Genomic DNA, 24,299 nt, shown 5'->3' with positions numbered 1-24,299 from the left:
TTAGGCTCAATGTCACTCAGGTTTCCCTACTACTGTATTACAGGTCAAATATCTGCTGTGAATAAGGCCTACTCCTACCTTTATAATGAAGAGTTTGCTGATCTAACGTAATGACGATCATAGGTCCACACATTTCAAACCTAAACAAGGTGATAAAGTAGTTAATAACATTTTATGGTTTATATATATATATTGCACATATCATGAATTTATTGCTTGAGATAACATTTTAAAATGTTAATAGACGTGATATAAATTCTGCTAATTAATGATTTTGAGGGCTTTATTAATGAGCAAATTGAATAATCAATTAATTTATACAGGGTGAGATTATTGTAAACACATGCACAAGAAAATTCAGGTCTGCACACACACACACACCTCCCTGTCACTGCAGAGCTGTGATTGTGTGATACCTAAGGACAATTAGCGAAGAGCATTTTAAATACGATGCCTTTTTTTCGTTTTGTTTTTCGTTTTTCTCTTTTAATAATTTACTTTGCAGAAAGTCGGGTCCCAGATTTAATGAGCAATCTGCTGCTCCTTTGTTTTGCCTGTTTTTCATGTCATTACAGAAGGCAACATGTAATTTCTTGAGTTTACAGGGAACACGGTGGACGTGTCCTGCAGTAATAGGTTTCACTGGACGTACAACAGCCCTGGTGTAAAGACAACATTTAGTGGCTCTCTGGCGTTCTAGCTTATACAGATGTGTTCTGGGAGACTGCAGATTGAAAAGATTTACAAGGTTTAAACTCCCCATACGAGACCCATTAGCAGCAGTAAACACATAACTCAGTCATACAAGCACACTCAGGAGAAACTTTAAAATGCCACTAGTATGGAGAAAAGACACGACCAAACAATGACTGAAATTGTTTCGAAATAATTTATTCAGTTATACAAATACAAAACACCTCTCACTCATTTATCATAAAATAGGTAGGTGTTGGCGGTGTTTACTAAATCCCCTCCTTGTGTCGACACGGATCACCACTCCACAGAAACTGACGGCAGTTTGCCTGAAGATACAATGCAGCTCAGCTCAGATGTTTTTTAACCAACAGTATGTGAAGAGAAATTCCATTGCTACTTAACAAAATATGATTCTGTGAGGTTTTCATTTTTTAACAAGCAACAAACAGCTCACATATGAGGAACAAAAAAACAAAAAACAATTTTGATGTTGATGTTGCATTGCAAAACAATGCCTGCAGTTTACATGAGAATCATTGTGATTACAGAGGTCAAAGTTCTTTTTGTTCCGATAGAAACAGAAATATTAACCGTCTCTCAACATGTTCATTAGTCTTCCATAGGCTACTTCACATTCTACACTCTTCAGCAAGATGATGAACTGACGATACGCTTGACAGAATGAAATTCAAGTCATATTTATTAAAACGGGTTTCTCCCGATCTGAAAAACAACAGTACACATAAAGAGGGAAAACTGGATATCGACAAACAATGGGGGTTTAAAAGCTCCACATGAAAACATAATTTTTGCATGTCATTTTGTCTTGTGCTTTGGCCTTTAAAAAGGGAGAATGCATCGCACTAGTAGGGTTTGGCTGGATGTACCTTCAAAAACAGCTTAATTAAAAAAGGTACATGTTTTCATTTGACCTAAAACCATTAAGAGGTGTTTTATTGTAGCCGGAAAAATGCTTTCTGAAGTGTTCTTGTTCCATTTTGTGCCCAAGCTCCATCCTTGTTTTGTCGCTGTAAAATGACTGCACATCATCTCCTGCTATACTGATGCACTCGTCCAAAGTCTTTTACTGCTGTCCAAACAAAGTGTAGCTCGCTAAAATAAGAAGGGTACAGTTTATTTCAGCCAGGTTGTGGCGGGGCATCCTAAGTCAGCAGGCAGCTTGAGGTCTCCCTGCATTAGACTGATCCTCTGCCGATCAGAGAAAGGCTGATGGTATTTCTATCGTCCACTGAAGACACGGTGGATGTTCAGACAAGCTCGAGTACCTGTGTGGAGAGAAAAGACAGACGTGTTGTGTTATCTGTGGTTTAGGATGAGTGCAGTCAATGTGTGACAGGTAAGGCTGCATCTACGTTGATAAAGGTATCAAGACCGTTCAGAAGGTCAGTTTCAACAAGTTAATTTGGAAACAAGTTCTTATTATATTAGATAAAAAAAATAAAAAAGATTAAGTCTTTGAAAAAAACTGCTGCTGGTTTATGCCAAATGACAAACTGATTCAATCTTAAAAAGGCCTGATACTTTGACTGTAATCTATGACATGGTCTGACATCTCATGCAGGAGGCCTGTGGTTGTTGGTATGATTTATCTACACGTTTGTACAAAATGCAAACCTTGATTGTTCCTTGACTGTTTGCAGCAATCAGCACATTTGACTCCTGAAAAACAAAATATTAGGAAAACACAACATAGTTTAAGTTACTTTATGAATAGTTAATTACTTGTAAAACTATCAGTATAATTTATGCTTAAATGTAACTGTAAAATTGCTTCATGACACCTTATTTGTCTTTTTCATGGTTCTTACACACACGCACGCACACACCTTAACAAAAGCATCAAGATGAAAATGTTTTCTGACTTAGCAGCAGTACAGATTTGTCGGTTCAATATTCCATTAATATATCAAAGGCAATAACAGTGTCATAATGAGGAGAACTCACTCCGTCAGGCAGGGCCCTCCAACAGACGGCACTGACAAACTCGTTTGTGTCGTCTTCCTTCTTATCCTTGTCCAGGACACTCTTTACCGTGTCAAACTTGAATGTTAACAAAGTCTTGGATAGTCCTTTGTAGTAAAGGTAAAGGGAGTTGTTCTCACTTCCTGTATACACACACACACACACACACACAAACAAACATGAAATGTTATCTTTTATTTGCAATTATTTACATACTGGTATTTGTGCCTGTAGAGCAATGGTCCCCATAACTCTCTGGACTCTCTTGCACTGCAGACCAGCTGTGTGTCGGTTGTCTGTTATTCACACGGGCAGCGTGTTCGCTACTGGCGGCAGAGCTGCTGGTTTATGTACTGCATTTTCTTCAATACAAGTCTGATTATGTACCAAACTAAACACCAGGACTCTACGGTATGAAGATGTGCATCTTCCGGTCTGTCGATAACAATTAAAGCCCCGTTAAAACAAATGAATGGATTCAGAAAGTGAAACTCTGGAGTGCTTTTACTTTGAAATGGGTTTGGGAAGTGTTGGAAATAATTTTGCGACATAGACAGAAACATTGTGGCTCACAGCAGTATAGAGAAATTTATCTTTCAGCTGAATTTTAATGCTTATCTGTTAAATTTATGTCACAAACATAAATGGTTCGCAAAACTTTCTGTATGCGTTTCAAAATAAAAGCACCCCAGCGTTTCTGTCGACTGAATGCATTCTTTTGTTTAAAAAAGGTATTTTTATTGTGAAATATTTGCAGGAGAAGAAGATGCACGGCTTCATACTGTATAGTACTGGTATTTATTTGAGTACACAGGACTACTTTTATACAAGGAAATAGTCATATTTATGGCCTTATCCAAGTCAAAGCCTGTGTAAAAACATTGTGCTGCAGCAGCAGCTTCTCTGCAAAACATATTGTTGAACTAAGAAGCTAAATATTTTGCATTGAACAGATGCTGTAAATATGTATTGATATTAATATTGTGCATTGAATAGATAAAGTTGCACAACTGCTTTTCTTTGTGAAAATTTATGCTCGTACATTGAGCCTTTAACAGAAATTCCAAAAATAATAAATATGACCCTCCTGAGTGTGATTTTTGGAAGATATCAGGGTGGTAGATCTCGGCTTACGTTTGGAATTAAAAAGTGATCTTGGGCTTGAAAAGGTTGGTGACCACTGCTGTTGAGACTAATAGGGAATGAGTATAAAATCTGGTGGTGGCAAAAGTGAGCAGCTTTAGGCTAAATTCATTTGACTAGGTTTTTGTTTGAAACCAGCATTTCTAAACTCAAATGATCTCAGTCAGCATTTTGGCACTGCATCGGTTTTAATCACTTACCATACTAACACACCTGAAAATGTATATCACCTGACCCCTCACGTACACTGGGCATGCGCAAGCCGGTGTACATAGGACTTGCTCGAATAATAGCTCGTCTCGTACACGTGTAAGCAAATGTAGCAGTGTGAAATGCAGAATTTAACTGCAAATCAGCTGTTAGCAAAGACAAAAGGATCGGCAACGCTTGTAATTGATTAGCCATGTTGCGTTCTACACTGGCCTGTCACGACCGAAAAGACCCGATCAGCAAGTTTTTTTATTTGTGTCTATGCCATCGTTTCAAAATATCCCAGTTTCTGCTGGTCCTGATTAAGACGGAGTTATCCCGGAGTTTATAAACTAAAACGGGGCCAGCAGCATTTCCAAACTTGTCTGTTTTAGTGGTTCTAAACCTCTGGAGTAGTGTGCACGGATGCCAGGTATGTTCGTAGCAGAGTTGATGCATTTTGAAACTAAAACCTAAAAGTGTGGCTGTAGCCAAAGTTTGTCCTCTAGACTTGAACATTTGGTGCAGTGGTGCCTCTGCACTGATAAAAAAACACCAAAGAAATGCTGCATTAGGCGTCATTTCACAAAATCGCTGTGTCGTCTTATTCAAAGTAAAACGCTTACCGCAGGCAACATAGTCTCCATTGGAAGCGAGGCCTACAAAGTTCTTCTCATTGATGTGACCCTTGAAGGAGCGCAGACAGTGGGTTTTGTTGACGTTCCACAGCTTCAGCTGACTGTCTGTCGAACTACACATTAAAAGGGCACAAATAAAACTCAGAGCTGGAGGGCAATTTGTGATGGGACATGTTGAAACTGCATGTGAGGACTATCAAGTATAACTATCTCCATTGTTTTCCCATCGATACAAGTATTTTTCATGAAATGTGGTTATTTCAAATTAAAGATCTGCAAAGAAAACAATGAGCTTTAAGAAAATAAAGACAAATCTAAACAGGAAGTAAATAAGCAGGGAACATCTAAATATTCAAATACATCATATATAAGATATAATACATTATGTTTATAAAGAAAATTAAACCCCACTGCTCAAAATAACAAATGAGGCTTAAATGACTTACGCAGAAACAATTTCCTCTCCGTTGACAAACTTGGCGTAGGACACAGCCTTCCTATGACCTTTGAACACCATGATTGGTTGCTTAGTGTTGCGTAGATCATAGTAGTGGACACAGTGATCTTTGAAGGGGGGGGAACACAACAAAAACACTTGACTATTTAACCATGGAGGCAGGCAGCTTTAGCAAAATTACAGTGCCAACGCTTTGTTCACGTCTGTGCGTATCTAACAAGCTGTGTTCTCCATCTGTTTTGTTGCCTGGTGGCTTTTATTCAAGACAGTAAACCAGTTATTCAAAGTTCAAGTAGGGCCATCCTTTTTCAGACTTTGTGGACTTGGACCACGGCGATGCAGAGAATCTGGTAAATAACCCGGGGCAGTTCACATCTGCTGGGTTCATCCAATATTAAGTTTCTTTAAGAATTGATTCTAGGCACAAAAGCATATTTCTAATTCTTATTTCTCCTGTGGGACAGTAATAAATAGTTTTTAGAAGTTTGTCTGGACCGCCAGTCTGTGTGACCACAAAAAAATGTTATGGTCTAGAAGGAAATATTACAGTGGTGTGATGTGTGTGAACTAGGGTCAGAATGCAACAACAATGATAGAGAAAAATTTGATTATTTGCTTGAGAAATGTCTCTCTTTTCCAATTCAGCATCTTTTAACATCTTAATTACACCGTGCTATTGTTAGGCCTGAGTCTGTCCTTGTGCCAGAACCTGCAAACTTGCCTTTACACCATGTCAACAATTTTTAAGTGAATTCCTCTATAATCTCTTGCTGATTTGTAGAAAAGAATTTTGTACAGAAAAAAATAAATGCCGTTTGTTTTTTTTACATAAATCACAATCATTATTTGCATCAACATTGGCCAGATGAGGACAAAGACAAAAGAAAACCAGACACTCAACCATAAAATACTAATCTTACCTGCACAGCCAAAGGCCAGATGATATCTGGAGGTTGGACTGAATTTAACGCAGCAGACGTTGGCCTTGGCCTCGATGCTAGCCACTGAGTTATCAAGATTGGTTGACCATAACTTCACTAATAAAAAAAAGAGACAGAAATGAGAAGATCAACAATCAGATACAATAAAGAGGCTGGAAAGCTGGAAGATGACCTTATATAATCATATTCCTCAGTCACCTTTAGCATCATCAGAACCAGAGGCTAAGAGCTTGGGGTCCATCAGATTGAAGTCAACACTCCAACACCTCTTTTCATGTTCCTGAAAGGAAACCAGGGGAAACTATGAGAGGGTGTCGTCCCATGAGGCTGCACTCCGTTATCCGTACACGTCATCTTTCCACACAAAAGCATTTTAAACCCTTTTATTTTTTGTAATAAATGTGTTTGAACTTTATAGTTTGTGATCTTCAGAAAGTTAGTTTTGTGTCTCACTTTTAAGTATAATTCTCAATCTTTTATAAAGACAGACAGAGTGTCACTGTTGCCCTTTGCATATGAGGCCAATATAAAGACAATGAAGTCTTTGAATCCTCAACTATTTAACAATCAATTCAATAAAGACAACCCTAAATCACCAAAAAGTGATGCTCTTAGAGCTCAGTATAATACCTGATAAACTTTGGACCTCTGGCCGGTGAATCCATCCCACAGGATGACAGTTCCCTCATAGTCACTGCTGGCCAGAAGGTTCTTGTGATAACTGCTCCAGCTGATACAGCTGCAAAAAACAAACAAAGGCTGCGATCAATTTCACTACACAGTGAGTCACACGCTTCATCTGACTCAGGCCTCAGTTTCTGGATTTTAAAGAAGAATGTTTTTACAGATCTTTGCCACAGGAAGAGCGTTTTATAAAATGTGCATTGGAACTATACAGACCTGCACAGCACTGCAGCTCAAGCCCAAGTAAAACAGTAATATGGACACATTCCTTTTACTTCGCAGTGCTGCTATGGGCTGTAAAATCATTCACGTGTCTTAAAGCTTTTATCACACCATGAATTAATCAAAATAATTTTATTAGTGGAAATGTGGAAAGCAGTGGGGGAACTTTAGAGAGAAGTTTTAGTGAAAACTAAGAGTTTGTTAATCCTGGCATGAGGGAAACTCTAGATTTCCTGTCCAGTAAATAAGATTATTTTAACCAGTAAGCTTTAACTTAAACCAAGTTAGCACGGTAACTTTGTCTGTGTAAATGAAACCTACAACAAACTGTGCAAAGCTTTAGACAGATACAACTAAATAACTGTTAGTTGTGTTGTGACTGGTCACACTGATGGAACATGATGATGGATTGTTCGGAGTCTATTATAAAACAATCCCGCAAGACATGTTTTAATGTTTAAAGACATAATCGATTTTCCACAATCTCCTTCCTCACTGAAAAATACAGAATGAAGGCAGAATGTGACTACGAATGGTGAGTCATATTATCAGAGCTCCATTGATGGTGTTTTTTTTTTCATTCACCACTTGCACACTTAAATCAGCGTGATCTGCTGTTCTGGGACTGAAAGCTCTGAGTTATATAATCACCTTAGGGTTAGGCCCAGAGTTTGTAAAACCTGCTTTCTGGGAAACTTCCCACAGGTTACGAGGTAATCAGCACGCTACAAACACTGCAGTGTAGGATCTGAAAGAGGCCTTTACATGCTTCCTCTTATGAGAAGAGATTATTTCTCTTACCTGATTTTGGAATTGCAGGTCATTTCGTTGACAGGGTAGTGGATGTCCACTGCGTCCTGGATCACAGTGCCGTACTCAAACACCTTGATCTTCTTGGTCACACCAGCAATGGCAAAGTAGTCACAGTCACGGTCAAACTCAATACTGAAACACAATGAGAACACAGTCAGAGATGGTACGTTCACAATAAAATAACATATATATGCCCTTTCCTCTGTTTATAGTGGATCAGGTACTGAGCTGCAAGATTCTAATAAAATTTGCTTCTAAATGGCCAATACTTTTGGGCATTTTTAGTACACGTGGGAGAAACTGAGATCCAACCTCATAACATGATATAACAAATATCTGAGGGGCAACTACAATGACAAAACTGACATACACAGAGTTGTGTTCCTTTTTTAAGATGCATTCTGTGACACAGTAATTATATATATATATATATATATATATAAAAATAAATAAATAAAGGACAATATGAATTGTCTTTGGTCGTTTTCTTTTCATACCTGGAGACTATACTGGAGCCATTATAAAGGTCACTGGCATAGGAGAGGGTGGCCAGCGGCCGCACAGAGTTGTAACGGGTGAACTTGGACAAACACTCCATGAAATCATCCAGCTGGTTCAGGTTCCTGCCCTCATCTGAAAACACCAGAGACACCCTTAATAAATATACGACACTGTCAGCAGTAGCTGCTACATATTTATCTGTGTTTGCGGACGACTTTTTTGCTATTTCTGAGCCTTTTGGATCAGCACAGTTCTTTTGTTTGACACATGAACTACTGTAACTGCAGTGGGGTCCAAACATCTGAGATCCCTTTGCCATTCAAGTGCTCTCAAATGTTTGCATCCCACTGTATATGCTGTGAAGCAAAATTAAATATAATCATACTAAACTTTAACTGAACTTCATGCCCTGTTTTAACGCGAGTAAAAATTGTAACATATTCATAAAACAAAGAGGTTAGATTTTGTAGCATGAGCCACAATGTCTGAGTTCTTCCAAATCTAAGAGCTGAGACATCTCACCAGATAATTACATGTATCTGTAACAGCAAGAACTTTTGGTAAAGTGGCCTTTATTTAAAGAAATATGGTTAACTTTAACAGAAACACTTTGGTGAGACCGACAACCATTCACCCCGCCAATACTCTGAAGTGAAATATACAGTTCTAAGAACAAAAGTCTCACTCATGTAACTGTACTGTTTTCTACAATGATCTGTACAGGTCATCTCATCATCTGACCAAACTGCAGTCGTACTGTGACCAACTGCTCCAAATATGACATCATCCTCTGCAGGATTCATACCTGTGATGCGAGACATTTTGTTGGAGAAGTAGCACTGTTCTAGATCCTCAAAGTGAGCCGTCAGCCTCTTTCTTCTGGACGCCAGGGTGCTGTTATACCAGGTCTGTCGTTTTCCCTGGGGAAAACAAAATCAAGGGGGTTATAAATACAGTCAAATCATGCTGTATTCAATTATAACCCATTTATTAGATTTATGGAGAATATTTGTGATGTTTATTTTCACACAACAATAAAAATGTTATCTGAACTTTACAGGCCCTTTGTTTAGTATCCAAAATGTGTGTACAAAGATTTGTTAAAATCACAGAGGAACTTTTTCTCATTTCAGGCCAAACTAATGGACTGCATCCAATTAAAAAAAAGACACCTTCACAATAAGTGATACACACATAAAAAATACATTTAACAAGATTCTGACAATAACAGACAAAACTTTTAAATTGTGGTAGAGAATACACAAAAAAAACAGCAATAAGCCAAACTGTGTGTTACTGACTTACCTGGGTTGTTCCACCAAATCCTGGAGGCTGGCTGTAATCTGGTGGCTCAATAATACTACTGCAGCTACCCAACAAAAAAAGAAATAAATACACATTTATAAAAAGGTACACAATAAAACAATGCCAAACAACTATACAGCATTTATGGGATTATATTAAGTTATAAAAAGAGTAGCTATTATAGAACAAAAGGCAAAACATTGAGATCGGTAAGATCACATTTTAAGTTAACAACAGAGGTGAATGTGGTTATTACTACTGTGATGATGATGGATTTACTTCTTTTACAGATATAATTTGTGAGAACACAGGTCTGCTGTACCTGGGTGCTGGTGAGGGAGCCTCCACATTAGGCACCGTGCACTCTGCCTCCATCATTGGAGAGTACAGGCCGCTCATTTCCTGGAAAAGGACACAGACATAACATGTTCGTCTTTCTCCAGCTGGTATGATGAGCGGTTACAGTTGTTGTCATTTCAGAACATTACATGTTCCATCAATAGCTGCCGATTGTCCCTATAACCTTCCCATGAGAACGTTCTTGGAAAAATGCTTCCTGTATCTTTGACTCACTGTTCTAGTTCCACCTCACAGTTTCAAGGCCTCAGGTTTATAACATGCACATGGGGATGAGTTCTGTTTCTTTACCTCAACACGCTTTATGTCTTCTTCAAGAAAGTTGAGCTCTTTCTGTAGCTGCTCCAGTTGCTGTTGACAGAGCCAGAAACACAGATAAGTACACCTGCCTGTTTTTTTTTAAATAATGACATTGTTATTCTACAAGTGATTAAATCCTTGAAGAGGTGGACTTTTCTGCAATACATACTTAAATACTTATATTTTCACACATTCTTGAAAACTACACCATGATCCCAACAGGCCATACATTGTATAGTAGTATAAAATCTCAATATGGCTAAGTTTAATATTATCTTTTGAAAAAACAATGGCACCTCTCTCTTGTTTCTTCTGGCTTCTTTGAGGAACTCCCTAAGGATCTGTCTCTGTGCTGCTTGAGATTCCTAGTGGAAGGACAGACAAAGTACATAATCACATGCGAGCACAAGCAAAGCCACTGAATACATTTGCTTAACCACCAATGGGATAATAAGATAGGAGAAAATGTTTGGTTCTTAGAGGAAAACCTCTGTGTTCCTCTAAAGACGATGATTTCTCCTTTCAAATACACTCATAAACACACACAAACAAACAGTTACTCTGCTTTGTACTTTCACTGCAAAGTAAACTGATATGTAGAAATGGGCAGTTGCATGTTTTACTACAAGTAATTTAATGAAATGTGATACATTGGTAGAGATGAGGCTGTTCCATCGAAACCAAGCAGCATCATCATGAGACCTTTGACAGGTTATACCTGCTATTTCAATTTATATACACTTTCTAAAAATACAGCATTATTTTAGCAAGTGTTAATTTGATGCAGCCATTAACTGACATATCTATATGAGCTCTAAAATGGGCGATTCGCCATTGATACATTTACTTGAATGTCTGGCTGAAAAAATAAATGTAAGTCTGATTTGATAGAAACAGTGTCTTTGTACATTGCATTTCTGATTTTCCACATCTAAATCAGAATCATTTCAAACGAAACTAGAAATGCATAGTTTCCCATATTATAACTCACATGTTAATTTGCTTATTATCACTGAAGCACGTGTGCAAATATAATTTACAATCTGTAAATAAATTTCCATTTCATGTGTAACACATGCTTTGAATGCATTTCCCTTGCATTAGCATTAGGCTTAAGGTTTGTTCACATGCTGTGCCAAGTTTTTGCTGTGACAGAAAGAGACAGAGAGACAGATGCTGCCGATTACAATATACCTGCCTGCTACTACATAGCATGGGTGTAAATATGATGAAACCAGGGAGGTAGAAGGTAGTACCAGTAAGAATTAGTGGTACTGGCAATTTAGTGTACAACATAGTCAATGACTCCAAATCAATATCATGATTATTTCAAACTTTTACCTCGATTATGATTAATCAACGATTATTTTAGGACTCCCTAGCGGATCGTGATCGGATTACAAATTTTAGTTTAGACTAAGAAACTGATCAGAGAAATAAACATGTTGGTGACTTCGGACTTACAATCGATATAATGGTGACACTTTCTAAATGACCTCAAACTTCTGTTTGATATTTCGCTATATGTGATGCAACTAAATTTCCAAACTGGAAAAGGTGTGACTCCTACTTCTCTTTTCCTGAGACTTGTATGAACTGTCCAAGACAAGATAAAAACAGGATGTGCCGGGCTGAGTGAGAGCAAGACGTGTACCAGGTTTTACTGCATTTACTCAGTAGGTGTGTCAATGTAAACCATTAAAAACACTTACACTTTGTCCAAATGACCAAGTCGAGCATTACTGAATAATACAATTCATATGACTCAACAACTCTTTTAAGGCTGCCTGAAGCTGGTCCTTGCAGGAACACTGATATACTATTGTCATCTGCTGGAAATGTGATTCTTACATGTGTTCCTGTGTCAAATAGGACAACAATGGAAACTGTAACACTACACTAAATGCAAAAACTATATCACCTTCTCAGACTGTAAAAAAGCTAGTTAAGTGCCTGTCATGCATAAAAAATAAGGACAATGTTTTTAAGGTTCGGTGTGTAGAATTTAGTGACGTCTAGTGGTGAAGACGGTTCTAACCACTGACGATGTTGCCCGTTTTCACTACAATAAACGTGTTGTCATTTTGGTGCAGCTGTGGCTCAGGGGGTACATTGGGTCAATTCCTGACCAGAAGGTCAGCGGTTTGAACCCAGTCTTCCAATTTCCAAATGCTGAAGTGTCTTTGGGCAAGATACTAAACCCCTAATTGCCCCTGAAAGAGCAAATTCTCATTGAAAAAAGTGCTGCCCATGGATGTACTGTATGAATGTGTGTGTGAATGGGTGAAAAACTGGACTGTAAAGCACTTTGAGTGGTCATCAAGACTAGAAAAGCGTATGTTAATACGGACAATTTACCATTTTATCCTTATGGACATTTTCTGTCACCAAATATGTAATTACTAACGTTACGGTAAATTTCATGTTTAACCCAAATTAACTTGTTTGAATCTTGCATTTGTTGGTCGTGTCTCTATGTTCTTCCTTCGTCATGGAGAAACAGGTTATGAAATATCTGTTGCTCAAATAATGAATCATTATATATTTTTAGCATGGAATATTGCACAGCCCTAAGTGAAGCTGAACAGTCAAGATGTAGATATACAATTCTAAGTAATGGTTAGGACCAAACTACATTAAATACATATGTGATCATCCTCAGCTGTTTACTTACTGCCTCCAGCTGCTTCTTCTTCTGAACCAGCAGTTCCAGCATCAGGTTGACATTTGCCAAGTCCAAGTTCTCTTGGTCAGGACTCAACACATCCTGGAAGACCTGCCACCTAGACCCGTTCTGGAAGACAGAGACACGGATCAGTAACAGATTAGAGTCAAAATCCTGAGTGTGTGAGTTTGAGGGATGTATGCATTGTACTTACAGGATGATCCAATTTTAGTCTCTTTTCCTCTGACCTTTGCTTCTGTTTGAGGATCAGTTCGTTTACTACAGGGGAAGGGGGTAAATGAGAGAGGTGAAGAAAACTACGCAAGTAATTGCCAGACACACCGTCAGGGTGAAACAGTGGAGCGATGATACTCTGTGTGAGAGAGTCAAGTTGTTTCACTTGATTTGTTTATGCACTTTCACTGAAGTATGTTCTCTTCATGATGTTAGAACATAAATTTAGCCATTTATTTGAGAAATTCACATTTCACCCCATGATCTTATAGATTTTTAATCATTTATTAATGGTGAAAACCACTTAGATTCTAGTACGTCCTTTTGTTAAGCTTTGGGTGGATGAAAAATAGAAAAGCTATATTTGTGAATGGCAAAACCTGCAGGGGCAACTTTAATAGGAGATCTTAGCAGCGTAACGTGTATTTGGTTAAACATTCTTCACAGACGTCCTCATGACACAAGCGATGAAGTTTTCATATTCTTGCAGACCCTTATCTACATCCTAACTTAATTTAAGTTAACAATTTAATTGTAGTATTAAGCCTAAATGTCAAATTAATCACATTATAAGTTTCTTAAATAGCACAATATAATGGATGTGAACCATGAGACAAAACAATTATGTGTTCACATGCAAATACAGATGTTAATTGGAGCAGAAACATAAATATGTTTCCATTGCAGATGTTTTTTATGGTGAACTGAAAGCAGGAAAGAGCAAAGTTGAGCCGTTTTCAGACATGCACTACGGAGAGTGTCCGCAGAATTGGGCCCAGACTTATAACTATGAACAACACTGCAGGAGATTCTCCGCTCAGACATCTTCACTAAAACACAGAAATCTCCGGAGGGATCAGGTGAGGGGCGGTGCTGCAGGCAGAGGCAGGATGCAATGTATTAATTCCGCTGAGGAGATCACTGGGTTTTGTTTATAGCATCAACATCAGTGATGGCCCATTTACATCTTTGCCTGCATCTTCTACATGCAAGGCTCCTATTTTTAATCCGAAGATATTTGTGTGTTCATTTTTCATTTTTGCATTATGTTAGAAACATTGTCAACACACCCACTTGTCGTAGTGAACCCTCCGAGGGATCTCCTGCTGTGTTCTCACATGGGCTCATATGGACATTCTCCAGAGATCTTACTACGGGGTTGGCAGGAGAAACTCCAGAGAAAGGCCGGAGCCTGTCACTCGGACATTTGCATTCTCACATACAGCCCCTCCAGAGAATGTCCAGAGATTATCTGGAGTTCAGTGCACGTCTGAAAGCAGCTTTGGTCACTTTTGTATCATTTGATTTTGGAATACCTACCAAGAAAGTTTGGGTAAAGCTGATCTACATTATCCACAATATAGTTACACTTGGGACATCTGTTGCTATCCTCGAGGCTCTGGCGGATACACTTGAAACTGCAGGGAGGAGAAAGAATTAAAATAATCAAAGCAATTTCAAATGGGGGTCCTCGCACCAGTCGGCGCTCGGGCCGGTGGAAACAATCTGAGCAACCAGCAATCATGTTAAGTTGCATAAAACTGTTTTTGAAAATGCTGACATGCCAGTGTAAAACCACATAGAGCATAGACGTGTTGGATTTCTCTATTCTCACACTAAACAGTTTTATCCTTTCAATTAACTTATTTTTAAATGAACACCAACAGAGACCAGTCAGTCACTCCACCTATTTACACACGCAGTCTCAAATTAACCCCACATTTTCCCTCTAAATCATCTGAAAAACCTCACTTTGCGAGGGCAAAACAACCGTAACTAGGATACAAAGACCAGTTTTGGCTTGTTGAAGAGGCAAAACTATGAGTCCTTCTTTTAGCAACAGTGACTACTTCAGGAGTTTGTTGACAGGTGGAGGAGAAGAAAGTTGTACCTTCCTCCATCTCTGCCTGCGGGCATCACTGATACACATAATTAAACAGCTCCTCCTTGTTCTCACACAAACGTCATATAATTTAATGCACAAACACAGATCCCCCCCAACACTCACCAGAAACTGTGGCCACACTTTGTCATGTGTGCCTCTTCTATCATTTCGAAGCAAATGGGACTGGAAAAGCAAAACATAAAGAGAAGTTGTGTTGAGTGCAAGTTCAAATTTGGTTCTGAAACTTTCCCAGCAGTAGCAGTTGTGATGTCAATGCCCTGCAAAAGGGACAGAAACTAACCAGACAAAATCGTTGCTTTTATCTTCGTATGAATTCAGGAGGCCGTTGTATAAAGGTGCTTGGTGGAGGGTTTTCTTTCTGCTGCCCGAGGACGCAGAGGGTCTGCTCAGAGACGCAAACCCGCCCCGGGACGAAGGCACGGCGGCCAAAGTTGGCACCGCCAAGACGCCCTCGCCGGCTGCTGCCAGGGTCCGGGTGGGCACAACATTCCCAGAGTTGTTGCCATTACTTGTGACGGCGTTGCTGCCGCCGCCACCGTTTGTGTTCCCGCTGCCCCCGGTGCTACTGCTGCTGGTGCTGGGCACGGAGCTCGCACCGCCAGGGCTTTGCTGTGGCCGGCCGCTTGACATCACGCAAAGGCCCGACGAGAAACTCCCCGAAATCCGCTGCGTCGCTGCTCAAAGCATCCGGACGTGCTGCTATTTGGCCGCTTTAGAAGGTCTCGGCTAGCTAGCTAGCTGGCTCGCCTGTGTGCTAGCATCCTGGGAGGAAGCAACAGTGCCCGCACATCCAGCGTGTTTAACTTGTCCGTTTTCCGTCGCGTCTGTCACTGGCGGAGTATTAGAAAGTGTCTGTGGCACTAAAAGCAAACAGACAGGAACACGCACACGGACAAGTGCAACCACAACTGCGTTGCTCGGGAGATTAGCCGGTTAGCTTCGGTTAGCCATGGGCAGGAATCGCTTGGACTCTCCTCGATTACCCAGTGTGCTCCCGGCTTTCAATCACTGCCCCCTAGCGAGGAGGAGTTTAACTGTGCTGGTGGGAACTACGCAGCAAACTGTTGTCTACCTTCATTTGTACAACTCAACTGGAGAATACAATCATGAGCATATAGGTTTATTTTATTTAAACCTTTACTATAGGAAAATGTGACAAAACATCCTCAAAGGTACACTTACTTGTTTTCCCCCTCAGCCTTCAACCACAACCAGATGTTATTAAAAGCTCAGAAAAGACATTGTTATATTATATCACAGATTATTTTGTCACAGGAAAATAATCAATTTCACCCTCCCAAACAACAAACTACAGCCATAAATTCCCACTCCACAACCAACTGAGCACAGTATTACTCAACTAAAACATTGAATGTAGCGACAGGTGATTGTAAAGGATCATTTCATATAGAGATCTTGTTTTGAATTTCCTTTATATTTTTACTGTCTTGGTCACTGAGTGGACAGACTGGCAGATCTCGAGTTCCAGGTTTACCATGTGCTTTTTAAACATCATCCTGATAATCATGAACATCCAAAGATGCCACATATCAGCGATGTCGTGTCTAATAAATATCCAGTAAATATCAATAGACAAATGTATCATGAAACTGATAAGATCATGAGAAGACTAAAGGGATCATGTTCAACTGTTGCATTTAAATGACAAGTTCTTTTCAAAAAATGTTTATGAACACTATAGTTCTATCTCAGATCCCCGTAAAGTTCACTGAGAGACACATGGGTCCTTTTCGGGATTTCAGTCTGTCATAGAGTGCTGCCTCATGTTTGTCCTTTTCATTTCCCTGATGATATTGCCTTCACGTCAAGAAAACAAGCAGCCAGGTCACATCCACAAAGTGCAGCCAGTGGCCGTGCCAAGAGAAACAGCGTCGTGTCATTCAACCATCCACCTGCAGCTCTGCAAATAAAACATACGGAGCACTAACATATTCATGCTCACAGTTTATGCAGACTGCTACTTGCTTTTCCATTTTTACCTCCACGTGGGCAAATAAGGGGTTCCTCCATGTCAGCACGCACAACATGGATTTTCCCATGTTTTTGTTTGTGGAAGAAGTTTATATGTATCATTATGGAGCTCCGTTAGGATATGAAGTAAGGTTTTCAGCAAGAGGAAAACTACTGGATACGTAGGGACCAGATTCATTTCCCTGAAGAGGACCACCATGTTAAAAATGTCTCTCTCTCTCTCTCTCTATGTGCAGCATGCGTCGGTCATGTTGTGTTTAATTGAAATTGACTTGAAATAAATTAAAAGTGTCAAAAATACTTGATTAAGATACAAAATTTCAATCTGTGTTAAATACATTGAAATATATATAATTATGGATCTAAAGATACATTTAAAAGCTAGCAATTGCATTTGTTGTATGAAGATAACATATAAAATAAAGAAAATTGAAAATAAAAATGGTAGGTAGGTGTGTGACTTTTCAAAAACAAATATCAGTTACATTTTTTGTAGAACACCGTAAAAATACTCTGTAGTGACAGTTGACTCTGAATAAGACCCTTTGAGCTAAACACCTGCTGTACTGTATATACACCGTGTTGCATGTGTCCCCCCCTTCCTCTATTTTATACCATTGGCACAGAAAAGCTTGCCTTCTTTCTTTCTTTCTTTCTTTTTCCCCTTTTCTTCTTTCTTCCCCTCCTCATTTGTCCTGCACACCAGCCTGGATTTTCTCCTTTTTGGGGACCCCCACTTCTTTTTATGATGAACCAGGTTGTGTGTGTGCGCGCTTGTGGAGCCGCAGGGGTCAGCGGTGTTATTGCACTGGAGGTTAGCGAGCGGCCAAGAGGTAAAAAGAGAAAGAGTGAGTGACACAGTGAAAATAATGAGGGTGTGTGGAGAACCAAATGAGTGAGTGAGTGAGGAAAATGTGTGTGTGAAAGAGAGGGAGAGCAGAGAAGAGAAGACAGAGAGCGGGCCTCAGGGTCGATGAGGTCAAGACGGACAAGCTCAGATGAAGGATAATCTGTGGAGGTCCCTTACAGTGGGGGGTGAGGCCCCGATGGAGCACACCCATTCAGACTCCCTCTCTCTCTCTCTCTCTGTCCCTCACACACACACACACATACACACACACTGCACACACCAAAATTGCTCTCTTCTTCTCTTTCTCTTCTTTCTCTTCTCCTTCATCCTCCCGCTCCCTCCCGTTTTTGTTGCTTTCTCTTAAAACCCACCCCTCCTATTTCTTGTTTCTTTTTTTCCAACACAGTTGCAGCTGGATTTCAAAGGGCACTTTGCCAGCAGAAAAAACTGAATGTTTAGCAGGCAGATCCCTCAGTCAGGCAGGCTGGGATTGTGGAATTCCAGCCTCCCACTCTTTAGGAACAGTTTTTTGCCCCTTCGGGGGCCCCTGCCATAACTGCCAGCGGCCTCCTCCTCCATCTCCATCTCCAGCCTCGAGCCAGGGCCCTGTTTGCAAATTGAGCTTGACGAAAACAGTAAGGGAGCAACATTAAAGAAGGTGTGGAACAGCAACAACTGCCTATGGTAGCCATAGTTTCTTTAATTATCAGGTGAATAATGCGAGATTAATGACGGGATTTCTTTGTAAAATATAGAACATAAGCTTTTAAATCCACAAATGGTAAAATTAAAAGTGTCTGGAAACATGTCAATGAGTGCACCTGTGATTTGAGTTAGGACAGTGTGCACAACATTTATTCATTCTTTTATATATTTCAAGAGTCAAATAACACCAGTTCATGATAAGCTGCAAAACCACATGGTTTGCATGTTTTATTATTACTGAAAATTCTGCATTGAGTGCAATACCCAGTCAAATTACATGCAAACTCTTGTAGTAGCCTACGTCTCCACTGTTCAATAGAAATCGGTGCAGGGTGACAGAGGGTGACTACACAGGCTGTTGTCTAATTGTGAGGTGTGAATATTTTCCTCAAATGTATGAAAACGTGCTCACAATTCCATATCTGACAAAAGAACAATGTTAGTCAGACCTTGGCAATGTTAGTGTGAGAGAACCTTGAAGTCCATGTATTTTATGTTTAGGAACTTAAAACCGCAATTATGCAGTTTAGAAGGAGCAAAATCTCCGTGTAAGAGGACCTTGAGTGCAGCTTCTTTTTTGTTAAACATAACTTTTGCTTACTATCCTAAAGAGATCGGTAATGTGGTATTTTAAAATCTTATTGATGGTGTTTGGTGTTTCTGCAGATGTGCATGTGTGTATGCGGGTACATATGTTTTACATGCAGATGTGTACCGTGCGTTGTTTTTGTATTGATTGCCTATTAGACCATTTTTGTGCTTGTTTATATGGTTACATCAATAAAATAGACCAATAAAATCTCCAGGTTTACAAACATGACATAACATCCCCCCATATTTTTCTCCCGATGTCTCTCCTGCTTCCATTCCTCCCTCTCACCTGATACTTCCTCTCCCTGTTCTCTCAGCCCTGACTCGGCCCACACGGACACAAGAGTGAGCTGCAAAAAAGCAGGTAGCATATTTGGATGAAGAACTCTTTTCATGTGCGAGACAGATGTTGTGGCTGTCCGTGCTGCACCGCTGAGGAGAGCCAGAGCATGAGTGAGTGAGATAGATAGATCAAGAGGAGGGGGAAAGGGGGGTGGGGGTGGGTAAAAGGAAGAGAAAGGGGGGAAAGCAAGAGTGGGAGGGAAGGAGTGAGGGAGGGAGAGGGTTTCTCAAACCTCACCACCTTCACTCTGGATTGTGTGTGTGTGAGTGTGTGACGACACAACAGCTTGTGGAAAGTAACTTACTATGTTTACTTGAGTAGGCTACAATTATAATCTGGATTTCAGCATTTTTATTCTATACCACTGCTACTATTTGAGAAGCAAACATAAGAGGGATATCAAATCTATTTTACCCCATTGGAAGACATGCTGCTGTGCAAATTAAGATTTTACACACATAACCAATGGAGTTCTAATACAAGCCAGATTGAAGTATATACAAAATACTTTAAAGTAGCTCATACCACATTAAGATGCTGGTTACACAGAAATGCGTAAATGAAAATAATATTGCAATATTCTGTTCCCTGCAAATCTTACACCATTTACTTAGGTGTCATTACTGATGCATTATGTTGAGGAGCAAATTGTATATATTTAATACTGTACACTGGTCATTTTGGATCATGATTTGGTCTTCAACAGTGCAACACATTCTACAGGCACCACATGTTTTACAATATTAACTTAAAACTCAAAGAAACTGGTTACCACTCAGTAGATGTAAAAATTCCCTTCCAAACATTAGTGGCATGTTTTTTATGTAGCTTGAAATGGAAAAACACGTAACTTGTCTACTTATCCACTGATGATAACAGTTTGAATGTTGCACTGCAACACGTGTGCAGTTCATTTGACCTAACTGTATCTTCTTATCATAATGAGTGGATGGATGAAGAGAGAATTAATAAATGGGCTTCATGATTAAGTTTTACACACACACAAACGAACACACATCCACCCACCAACCCACACACACACACAAACACAGACAAACACACACAGAGACAAACACATTGACACACACACACACCGGATCTCCTCCACCATCACCACCACACTTCCCCTACCGGTGATGTCAGGGCGGGCAGGGGCTCTCTGATGAAAAAAAAAAAACCTTTGGACTCAGGAGAATAAAGAGAGAGAGAGAGAGGGGGAGAGAGAGAGAGAGAGAGAGAGAGAGAGAGAGAGAGAGAGAGAGAGAGAGAGAGAGAGAGAGAGAGATGGAGGAGTGAATGGAGGAGGATATTACAACCAGTGCATGGACCGGTGCACAGAGAAGCAGCAAGTCACTCTCTGAAGCGCTCACAGACGCACAACTATTCCAGGAGGAGCCGACACGCGGGTTCAGGATATTAATGGACTGATATATCTATTTTTTATATATATAATTACAATTATCATTCTTTCTGAAGACAAAACATAGGAAAGCTTTCTTCTCAACAAGTAGGGTAACTATTTTAGAGCTGGCACTTTGAACTGCACTTCATTTTGCATCTGGAGTTGACTTTTTTATTTTTATTTTTTATATTGTTACTCTGATTCACCTTGCAGCCATATTTTGGGACAGGACGCGTAAATGATGCCGCAATGGTCAGGTAAAAATAAGACTTAAGAGGCTTTGAGTAAGAGTCAGTGGAATCTAATTTCCACGATTTATTGATTTGCAAACAAGGGAAACGCCATCCACATCTTCCTCAGTGATAAAATAAAATAAGTCTGTTTGCTGTGAGTAAAATCCAATAAATCAGTGCTGACGTTTAACATCTCCTCCTTTCCCTCGTGGGCTTACTTCTATAAGCTTTTATTTCCAGCATTCTTGTTATTATTTCTAACTGCAGCAGAGTCGGGGGTGCAGGAGGCTGCAGACATTGTGCAGACAGTAAACATGAATGGGAAAGAGGCAAAGCTTCGCTCCTAAAGGTCCGCGCAAAGTGTGGAGAGCTGCAGCTGCACCAACAAAAGATTTCTGCTCACTTACACAGCTGAAGATCTGATTGTTCTTCCTCCACATCCTTTCTAACACGAATATACCAAATATATACGGACAACCTCAGTGCGCAATAAATCCATGTGAGATCCAGACATTGAATGTGACGCCCTCTTTTTTTTTAGTTTGATCCCTTTGCAATGCACTGATAGTTTATATTGCTTATATTGTTTACTTCGGTAGGTTGATTCCCAAACAGGCAGCCTCAACAGCGGTTGGTTTGTTTCTCTTCATTATTCAAATAAAAACCTGCAAAGTAGGCTCCCTTCCCTAATCTATAGGACAATGTTGTTGATCAGACTACTGGCTGTCTTCCTCACCCTCATCACGAACACGTGGCTGCTCAGCCCGGTTCGCTCCGACGCACTCAGCCGGTACAAACGCTCCATGGCCCTGCGGGCGGACCGCGAGCTCTCCTCGCTAGCAGGTGAACCCTGCACCGCCGCGGGCGCGTGGAGGTCCCGGCGGCAGCCCCGCTCCCCCCTCCCGTCCCAACACCGCCCTCCAGCGGCCCGTCCGACGACGCACACCGGCACGCGAGAGCTGTACGGTGTCAGGAGCGCGCCTGCGGTTTGTGCAGGAGGATGTAGGGGTGACACCGGGGTGCTCCACCGGGCCGAGGAGAAGGCAGGCCGGGGCGACGCGGAGGGTGTGACGGTGGGAGCGAGGGACGGACATGTTGCGTCGCGCTCCACAAGTGACAGCAGAGAGCCGCGCCATGTCAGCGAAGACGCCGCGCAGCGAGCCGGGAAATCTGCGCGTAACGACGGCGGGCAGCGCGCCTCCTCCGCGGGCAACACGCAGTCTCCAGGCGGCTCCATCTCCAGAGTCACTCGCAGCCTCGGCGGGACGTTTCCTCACGATGAGGAGGGCAACTCCAGCTGGGAGAAAGTGCTCCCGACAGACTCCACGGGACTCCAGGCGCTCCACAGACTGCAGCCGCGGGCAGACGGAGAGCCGCACTCCGCGACGGGCGCCGTGGAGGACAGCACCGAGGACTACTCCGGAGAGGTGGAAGAGGCGGACCCGCCGGCGAGCCTGCCCGTCAGCAGCTCCTCTCCGTGGGGGAGCCCGGTGCCCAGGGTGCCCCCCTCGTGGATGACCGCCCTGTACTTCAGCGGGCGGCGGGAGCAGCTGCAGGTGAAGTCGGCAGCGAGGGTGGAGCTGCCGAGGGACAAGTTCACCCTCGAGCTGTGGGTGAAGCCGGAGGGAGGGCAGAGCAACCCCGCGGTCATAGCAGGTGGGTGATCAAATGCATGATCATGTTTGCGCGTATGTGTATGAAGATGTCCCAAAAAGTTCCTTGTCCCATGGCCAAACTCTTTACTGCTTATCCACTATTCCCTCTCTCACTTTAGCCTGTTAAAGTTCAATTCATTCTGTTGGTGGTTGTCTGTTGTTTCCATCAGCTACTGTATATAATAACCCTAGCAGCATCTGGCCTTGCTCCATGACAAAGGTGAAACGGGGTTCATGCAGAGTTTACTTAGTTTGTATACTTGGTATGCATTCATGCTGAAACATTTACATGTTTAATCATTTAATCGGTGGACAGAAAATGAATTAACTGATAGGATTTGCTACCTTCCTTTTTATGTGTCCTTTTTACGTGATTGATTTATGTTTCAAAATAAAGCTGTCTCCGTACAACAGCATCTGGAATTCTAAATATTATAGTTGAAACAACCTTTCAAAATGTCAGTTGATAGGTGATTGGTTACTACATTGTTTTTGACAAAAGTTGAAAAACATTTTCCAGCTTACCAGCCACAGGCACGTGGCCCAAAATGTTGAGTTCCTCCTTCTCCACTAACTGATTATTGATGATGACAATTGACAGGCAATCATCAGCTACCTTTGACTTACTGTATATCAATATCCAAATGACAACACATATTGTCACTCGTTACTGGTGACTCAAAACATTTCTTGGAAACACACAAACATATATCCTTATTAGGACTTTGTATTGACTTCCACTCCTTGCGGACAGCCAAACCAAAACCTTATCCTGAACCTAAACCACGAACAATTCATGCCTAACCAGGATCTCAGACATTATATTTCGTCTCATTATGGCTTTATACCTAAAACCATAATGAGGTATACTGGGCCTGACAACATCAGTGTTTATGCTTGAAAAGGTCCTAAAGAGGAAATAAAAACGTGTACACACACACACCCGAGTCTCTACCACCAGCTAGCTCCAGTTTCACTCCAAACTGCAACTAAAAATGCTTTTCATCTCCCACAAAAGCAGTAACACAGACCTGCACATGGCTCCATTTAAAAGAGGTGCTAAGCCAGGAAGTCGGAAGTGTCACATGTTCTCAATCGGAGTGATTACGAGGTGGGGCAAAGCTAATGGGAGAGGGAGTTACATTTCCATTTCCACCCATTAAAATTTCCATTTTCTGTTTTCCATTTTCCACACATGAAGGGAAATGAGCAGAGCCCAATCTAGGGTCAATCATACATGATTTACAATCCCCCAAAAAATGAATGTTCAATTGCATTACCAAATAAAAGACACAAAAATAAATGCACAGCCCCACCCCAGCTAAACCTGTTGATCTTGGCATTTTTCTTAAGTGAGGCTATACTTTTGCGGACAACAGAAATAATTATAATGACTATTAAAACATGGTGATGGTAATGGTTGATATCTGTTCTTTATGTAATCGTATACAAAGCACTACTCTGTTTAAGACCCAATTCATTGAGAAGTGTTTC

The 24,299-nt window shown here is 40.8% G+C and overlaps 2 protein-coding genes across 2 annotated transcripts in view; one reads left to right on the top strand and one right to left on the bottom strand.

Annotated features, from left to right (window-relative positions):
- Positions 1-1,378: 1,378 nt before the first annotated feature.
- cop1 (COP1 E3 ubiquitin ligase) lies at positions 1,379-16,041 on the bottom strand. Its single transcript, XM_034613327.1, has 20 exons — positions 15,315-16,041; positions 15,137-15,196; positions 14,449-14,546; positions 13,109-13,173; positions 12,904-13,023; positions 10,526-10,594; positions 10,221-10,280; positions 9,895-9,974; positions 9,573-9,636; positions 9,073-9,187; positions 8,264-8,399; positions 7,755-7,898; positions 6,678-6,786; positions 6,246-6,327; positions 6,027-6,143; positions 5,096-5,213; positions 4,638-4,762; positions 2,662-2,822; positions 2,332-2,376; positions 1,379-1,982 (listed from the first exon to the last, which is right to left on the bottom strand). The coding sequence occupies exons 1-20, from the start codon at positions 15,662-15,664 to the stop codon at positions 1,965-1,967; spliced, it is 2,136 nt and encodes a 711-aa protein (XP_034469218.1). The 5' UTR covers positions 15,665-16,041; the 3' UTR covers positions 1,379-1,964.
- A 4,826-nt stretch (positions 16,042-20,867) lies between these two features.
- The window catches only part of pappa2 (pappalysin 2), a 69,792-nt gene continuing 66,360 nt past the window's right edge, over positions 20,868-24,299 (top strand). Inside the window, exon 1 of the mRNA XM_034614556.1 lies at positions 20,868-22,806. Coding sequence (XP_034470447.1) covers positions 21,852-22,806 — 955 coding nt within the window. The 5' untranslated portion in view covers positions 20,868-21,851. The remainder of the gene's footprint in view (positions 22,807-24,299) is intronic.

This window comes from Hippoglossus hippoglossus, chromosome 17 (assembly GCF_009819705.1).
Source record: "Hippoglossus hippoglossus isolate fHipHip1 chromosome 17, fHipHip1.pri, whole genome shotgun sequence".
In the NCBI taxonomy this organism is placed as follows: domain Eukaryota; kingdom Metazoa; phylum Chordata; class Actinopteri; order Pleuronectiformes; family Pleuronectidae; genus Hippoglossus; species Hippoglossus hippoglossus.
The sequence above is the reverse complement of the archived record's forward strand: the minus strand, read 5'-3'. Positions and strand labels throughout refer to the sequence as shown.

Coding starts and splice junctions, on each gene's coding strand:
- cop1 (XM_034613327.1), bottom strand. CDS start 15,664: ATGTCAAGCGGCCGGCCACAGCAAAGCCCTGGCGGTGCGAGCTCCGTG. Junction 9,975..10,220: donor AAGACATAAAGCGTGTTGAG/GTAAAGAAACAG, acceptor GTCCTTTTCCAG/GAAATGAGCGGCCTGTACTC. Junction 6,144..6,245: donor TGGTTCTGATGATGCTAAAG/GTGACTGAGGAA, acceptor TTTTTTTATTAG/TGAAGTTATGGTCAACCAAT.